This window comes from Ahaetulla prasina, chromosome 1 (assembly GCF_028640845.1).
Source record: "Ahaetulla prasina isolate Xishuangbanna chromosome 1, ASM2864084v1, whole genome shotgun sequence".
Taxonomy (NCBI): Eukaryota; Metazoa; Chordata; class Lepidosauria; order Squamata; family Colubridae; genus Ahaetulla; species Ahaetulla prasina.
This window is the reverse complement of record NC_080539.1, coordinates 347,700,392-347,707,401: the sequence shown is the minus strand read 5'-3', so window position 1 is coordinate 347,707,401 and position 7,010 is coordinate 347,700,392. Positions and strand designations below refer to the sequence as shown.

Here is a 7,010-nt window from a genome sequence, read left to right as displayed (position 1 = left end):
GGATTAAGTTAAAAGAAGACTGCAAATATTTTCAGAAATATAAGAGTTTTAGGCAGCAAGGCTGGCATTTTTGGCAAACATTTTTCTAAGAGGAGAAAGACTGACTGTGTTGACATAACATATACAATGCACCAAACTATAAAAGAAGAATGTGGGTTGACTTTGCATCACACATTAGCCTAAAACAGGGGTCAGCAACCTGCAGCTCTGGAGCTGCATGTGGCTCTTTCACCCCTCTGCTGTGGCTCCGTCACTCAACATATGCATTGGAACTGCCAATGTGCGACGCCCACCGGCATGTGATGTATTGAGCTTTTCAACCCCCGGTAGGCCAACCATGGATAAATCCAAGAAATGAAAAGTTTCAGAAGAAAACAGAACATTTAATTCAACTCCATATGCTAGTTTTGTGCCCGCTCAGGAAATAGTCAGGCACAGGAAGGGTTTTGCGGCTCCCGGTGTTTTCTTTTCTGTGGTAAACAGTCCAAATGGCTCTTTGAGTGTTTAAGGTTGCAGACCTCTGGTCTAAAACATGGATAGCTAGCTTAAAAGTACAGGTAGTCTTCAACTTATGACCACAATTGAGTCCATTTGTTAAGCGAATGAGTCCACAGTTGTTAAGAGAATTTGGTTTCCCCATTGACTTTGCTTGTCAGAAGGTTGCAGAAGGTGATCACATCACCCCCCGCCCCAGGACACTGCAACCATCATAAATGTGAGTCAGTTGTCAAACATCTGAATATAAATTTCATGACCATGGAGAATCCTGCGATGGTCATAAGTGTCAAATATGGTCATAAGTCACTTTTTTCAGTGCCGTAGTAACTTCAAACGGTCACCAGGTGAACTGTTGTAAGTCGAGAACGACCTGTATTTGTGTGGTCCCAGGCAGGATTTAGGGACATGGTGGCTCAGTGGCTAAGACACTGAGCTTGTCAATCAAAAGGTTGCCAGTTCAGCGGTTCGAATCCCTAGTGCCGCCTAACGGGGTGAGCTTCCGTTCCTTGTCCCAACTTCTGCCAACCTAGCAGTTCGAAAGCACATAAAAAATGCAAGTAGAAAAAATAGGGACCACCTTTGGTGGGAAGGTAACAGTGTTCCGTGCGCCTTTGGCTTTGAGTCATGCCGGCCACATGACCACGGAGACGTCTTCAGACAGCGCTGGCTCTTCAGCTTTGAAACGGAGATGAGCACCGCCCCCTAGAGTCGGGAGCAACTAGCACATATGTGTGAGGGGAACCTTTACCTTTTTAGGAAAGATTGAGACAATGACTCCACTGCTGTAGTATTGTCTTACCTAACAAAAAACTACAATTTCAAACTTCAAGTTAGGAAAGAAAGCCTGTGCTTCCTTGGTGATCTTTTTAGCCATCCGATCCCTATTCAATCTAGCATCATGATCTTGAGTTTCTATGTTTCTTTGATCCATTCCTAGGGAGTGACATATACAAAGAGGGATTAAATTATGGACCATGTCCTTCTCCCTCCCGTGTCTGTGGAAGTGTCTTCCTCTCCCATCATCAGTCGTCCCGAATTCAAAACCAAACATGATTATCTTAGTTTCCAATATTCCCTTATATCCCCTCCATCTGCTATTCCTTCTTTGGGGGGGAAGTGGGGAGAAAAATCACCATTGTTAAAAAAAGAAAAAGAAAAGCCACAGGCTCTAATTAGTGTACAAAGCATGTAACATTTGTTTCATTGCGATAACCTTGCCAGATTGATTTGGGTTGTTTTTAAAACAGCTGCCACATTGCAGCTTTGATCACAATCCTTTACAATTTAGGGCAGCCCTCCGTTCAAAGGACTCTTCTTTCTTCACTCTCCTTCATCTCCTTGGCCCGCTTGTCCCTTCTCCCCTGGGAAGCCACTTTCCTCAGCATTGCATCGGCAACTGGCTGTAAAAATGGCACAGCCTTCGTGTCAGCGTGTGGAGTCCCAGAGTCGCAAACATTTCTGAAGGAGGCCTCTGGCATCCCTCAGTCTTGTTTCAAGGGCTACTGGGAATGGGGGCATAGGTTCCCATTATACAGTTCTCGTTAAGATATACTGTAACTAATCACCTAATCACTAAGATAAACTGCATTTTGCACTTATATGTTTGATTAAAATAAGCATATACTGCATTTCTTTCCTTCCTTCTTTCCTTTCTCCCTCCCTCTCTCCCTTTTTCTTTCCTTTTTAAACTGTCTTCTCCCTCCCTCCTTCCTTTCCTCCCCCTCCCTCCCTCCCTTTTCTTTCCTGGCTTCTCCCTGCCTCCCTCCCTCTTTCTTTCCTTTTTTAAACTGTCTTCTCCCTCCCTCCTTCCTTTCCTCCCCCTCCCTCCCTCCCTTTTCTTTCCTGGCTTCTCCCTGCCTCCCTCCCTCTTTCTTTCCTTTTTTAAACTGCCTTCTCCCTCCCTCCTTCCCTTCCTCCCTCCCTTTCCTTTCCTGGCTTCTCCCTCCTTCCCTCCCTCCCTCTTCCTCCCTCCCTTTTCTTTCCTGCCTTCTCCTTCCTCCTCTCCTCCCTCCCTCCCTCACATTTTTCTGTGACATTATTAATGTCACAGAAGACATTAATGTTATTTCAATCTAATGATTCTAAGCAGAGCAAGCATTTGGTGGTGACATCCCCTGTTTGGAAGGGGATGTTTGGAAGGATTTTAATGTCCTTTTTGTCAGCAAGTTCATTCAATTCCCCAGAACCATAGAATTTCCCCAAATTTTACATACATTTTATGTCACACTAATTGATCTTATTTATCTACTCTTCAATTCAATTCAATTGTCTTTATTATGGTCATGGACTAGTACATTTAGTTGCTCTTTAAAGTGCCTTGTACTGGTTTACTGTTGTTATTATATTTTATTCATCATACTGCATTTTGTTATTTCCTGTGCATACATACTTGCTTGGAAATATGCAGCTTGGGATCTTAGATCACATTATCAGACTAAACATATCATAAAAGGAACTTCCACTGTTCACTGCCAAGAATGAACAAGCTACATATTACTTTGTAGGTGACATATAATTGTAACCATAATTCTGTTTCATATAAATATATGCATGTGGGTGGCCATGTAAAAATGACTGATAGATAAATAAAAATCACGTCAGATTCATGACGATGAAATGGGAGCTTCTGATGGGGGGGGAGTTATGGATTCCAGTTGTTACTGAATACTATCTTACTAATAAGGAAGAATAGCAAAATAATAAATAATAAGGGGGAATCTATTTGAAGTATTCTTGTGAGTTTCCATAAAACACGTGCTTCTTCCATTGTGGAACGCAAGAAGATGGATTAGGGGCATACAATCTGAGTTGGAAAGAGATTTTAGACCATTAATTACCATCTTTGTTTAACACTGAAATCCAAATTAAAACATCCTTGAAAGATGGTTATCTAACCTCCATGTGAACTCCATGCTATCAGTGAAGGAGACCTGCCACTTTCTGCATGCTTGGTTCTTCTGTCAAAGTCTTCTATAGCAACAACAGCCAAAAAAACACCAAGTTGTCTTGATGTCAGTCCTTGTGACTTTGAGGGAGGGGAGGGAAGGTCTCCATGCAGATAAGGAAATGATCTGTCATTGTTTCTCCCCTCCCCGCTCCTGGCTGATCATCCATCCCAATGCTAACCCTAGTTGACCTTGCTTAGCTTTCTACCACTTACCAATAGTTCAAAAGCTGCTACTTCCTTCTCTCCATTTGTGGCTTCCAGTCGGCCTCCTATCAAATGATCAAATGATCCAACAGATATTAGACGCTTGGACTTCCATAAAATCAGAGATGACAAAGACATGTGACAATCAGGCTTCCTTCTCTCCTGGCCTTCTATTTTTTCCCCCTTATCAGATAACCGGGGAGTGTTCACTATTGTGTTGAACGTTGTGGCATTGATCTGAATTAATCATCACACTCAACTGCATAATGGCATACAAAATTCTGCAGTCATTTTTTTTAAAAAAACCCTAAAAACTCTAAAAGGATATTTTAAAATCCCTTGAGCGAGTGAGGAATAAAAAGAAAAATATAGATAGAAGACATTCAGAGTAAATAAGGCAATGCATGTGGGGAAAATGTATAAAGATGTATTAAACGCAGAAAGTCGGAAAAGCAGAAAGGCAGAAAGAAGGAAGGAAGGAAGGAAGACAGAAAGAAAAAGAAAGAAAGAAAGAAAGAAAGAAAGAAAAGAAAGGCTTGTTTTCATACAGAAAAAGATGAGACTAACTAGGACTTGGGATTCTGATTATCACTAACCCTTCTTTGAAAGGACGAATTTGTGTTTCTGAAATATCTGAGGTGCAATCCCACCATGTAAAGAGAGGAAACACGGGGCGGCCAAACGGCTCTTTGAAGCGGGCGAATAGACGCGCGCGATCCTAACGAGAGCTGCTCCTCGGGTCGCCTCTGGGCCGCCTGGTCTGAGAGGCGGAGAAGACGGAGGGGGCGAGGAAACGCCGAACAGCCAAGAGCGAACGAGCGAGAAATAGAGGGGGAGAGAGAGGGGAGGAGGAGCCGGGGAGGGAATAGGGCGATTGGAAGAAGGACGCCGAGGGATAGAGAGCCAGGCGGCGACGGCGGTGGCGGAGGGGAAGCGGGAGCAGCAGGGACGAAGACGTCGCGGGGTGCGGGCGGGGCAGCGGGGATGCTGCTGCCAGCAGGCTGCAGGCGCCGTACGGTTCCAGAGCGGCTGGGCTTGCTGTCCGCGGCGCGCAGCTGAGGCTCGGTGCCCCTGCAGTGCCCTCCGTGCAGGATTCTGCCTGCGCCGAGTAGGGCTCGGGCATGAAGGCGAGTCCGGAGCCAGAGAAGCAGCAGCCGGAGCAGCAGCAGCAGCAGCAGGAGGGCCAGGTGCCTGCGGCTGTGGCGGGTAAAGAGCCCAATCCGCGCTGGGCAAGGGACGGCAGCCGGAGCGAGGCGACGGAGGCGGAGCGGCTGCGCACCCGGGAGCGGTTGGAGGCCACACTCGCCGGGCTGGCCGAATTGGAATTCCTGCGCCAGCGCCAGGAGCTGCGCGTCAAGCGGTTACTGGCCGCCGCGCCCTCGGCTTCCCTGCCCGGGATCTGCTCAGGGGAAACGCCGAGAGCCGCAGCAGGAGCCGGGATCCCGCCGCGCACCTTAGAAGAGAAGTTCCTGGAGGAGAACATCCTACTTCTGCGGAGGCAGCTGGTGAGCCGCGTCAGGCAGCCAAGGCGGTGGGCGCGAGGCAGGGGCGCAGCCACGCCAAAGGGGGAAGGGGGGATGGGAGGCTGTGGAGGTTCCTGGACCCCATCAGCTACGGAAGGACGGTTGGGGGGGGGTGCAGGGCGGGAACCCGGCTCGGGGTTTTATTTTAACCCAATTCCATACCGCTTGGGACACGTGGGAAACGTGTCTCTGAGCGTGTACAAAGTGCTTATGCAGGATGCATGGCCGAATGGGAATTCGGAATTCCAATTGGAATTAATTACGCTGTCTACCTGAAAATTCGGTCACCACTTCTTCAGGGAATCTCCCATTTCTCTCAGGAGAAAAGGTTTCTGTTTAGCATTAGTTGCGCCAGGTCGTTCACCCTGCAGATGAGAAACATGGCAGGGTTGTTGGGAAAAAGAGGGTTTGAAAACTGAGGGTCACTTACACTGCGTGGGTGGAGGCGGAGGTTTTAAGATCTGCCAGGACCCTCCCAAGGTAAAGATACTGCAAGCTGCTAACAGTGGATCTTCCTCTCCGCCCTTCATACCGAGCAGTTTTGAGTTTTGGGGCTTGGCGAGACAAGAGGGCTGCTGGGAAGTGCAGCCTTTTTGGCTGCATCCTCCTTTGAAGAAAACCCATAGAAGCACCAGCTTCCTCATTCCTCCTTTTCCTGAAGAAGAACCTCAGCAGAAATGAGGATGGGGGGGGGTGTTGTCAGATGGGAGGAATGGCGAGGCAGATGCCAACTCATTTGTGAAATGGATGGGTTTGCTTCTACATGAGGTGCTGAAGGTACCTCCAGGGTCTCCTTAGATGCAAAGTCTGTGGCAGGCAGGCTGTGGGGAGGGAGGGTCTCCAATGGAGCATTAAGAGGGCAGAGAGGAACCCCTGAAGCCCCCACCCTTGGAAATATGGAAGCTGCCTCCTGTATATTTCAGTGGGAGCCCAGAAGGGAAAAGCCAGGAACTTTTAAGCAGTATATTGAAGGGTTGTTTTTCTGTGTTCCTAAAATATCACAGTTCCAGGGCTGGGTGTACACAGTATTAAGAAGAACCAAATTCTGTGTGGCCACCTTCCATTACTCTTAATGATGGTCTCTTCAGAGCAGGACAGCTGGCCTCCGCCTTCCAGCCTCCTGCATCAGTGCCTGCCCTTGGCCCATCCTTCTTTTGGCTAACAATAGCTGCCATACCTGTAGTATATGGTGATTAATTACTGCAGCTCCAAATGAGGGGCTTTTTGTCATCCCACTGCATGGGAATGGGACCTGTGGGAATAACCTCCTTGCCCTTCCCGTAAATCCAGCACGCTTAGGCTTTGGTGCTGCAGGGAGTTTTTCCATTCGCTTACAGATATAGGTGTGTGCATATGTAAAGGCTTAGGAGGAGCCTCGCAGGAGTCTGGTTGGGCATCAAGTTGCATATTAGATTGGCCGCTGAAAGAAATCGATTCACCTCCTGCAGATGCTGTTAATGTTGTTGATGTTGGCAGTCGACAAAAGCTGGGGCTGGACTGGGAAGAAAGCATTTATCTTATTGAGTTCCTGTCAGTGTTGCGGGAGCATATGTAGGATGCTTGCATTAATACTGTAGTGCAGCGGGAGGAAAGGACTTAAATGAATCCAGCCATCAGCTGAGTTCCATTGTTACTCTGCAAAAGGGGTGCAAATGTGCTTGAATTTAGTCACTAGAGATAATGGATGCTGCCCCCATCCCTCAGGAAACACCATTGGTGAAAAAAATCCTATAGAAATGAATAGGTAAGGTGCCGAGAAAACCAATAAAGAGTGCTCTCTGCAGCACATTTAACACAGGGGCTGCAAAGAGCTTGAAAGGGGGGGGGATCAAAATTGA

General features: G+C 47.3%; 1 protein-coding gene and 1 long non-coding RNA gene across 3 annotated transcripts in view; one reads left to right on the top strand and one right to left on the bottom strand.

The window, feature by feature from the left end:
• Nucleotides 1-388: 388 nt before the first annotated feature.
• On the bottom strand, nucleotides 389-6,431 carry LOC131188034 (uncharacterized). 2 transcript variants are annotated; one of them, XR_009152712.1, is made up of 3 exons: nucleotides 5,603-6,431; nucleotides 3,659-3,714; nucleotides 389-1,898 (listed from the first exon to the last, which is right to left on the bottom strand). It is a non-coding gene; the product is annotated as an uncharacterized LOC131188034 (long non-coding RNA). The 2 variants fall into 2 exon arrangements; XR_009152711.1 differs by having other exon boundaries at nucleotides 389-1,431.
• Nucleotides 4,501-7,010, top strand: part of DACT1 (dishevelled binding antagonist of beta catenin 1) — a 28,473-nt gene continuing 25,963 nt past the window's right edge. The window contains exon 1 of the mRNA XM_058162959.1: nucleotides 4,501-5,154. Coding sequence (XP_058018942.1) covers nucleotides 4,771-5,154 — 384 coding nt within the window. The 5' untranslated portion in view covers nucleotides 4,501-4,770. The remainder of the gene's footprint in view (nucleotides 5,155-7,010) is intronic.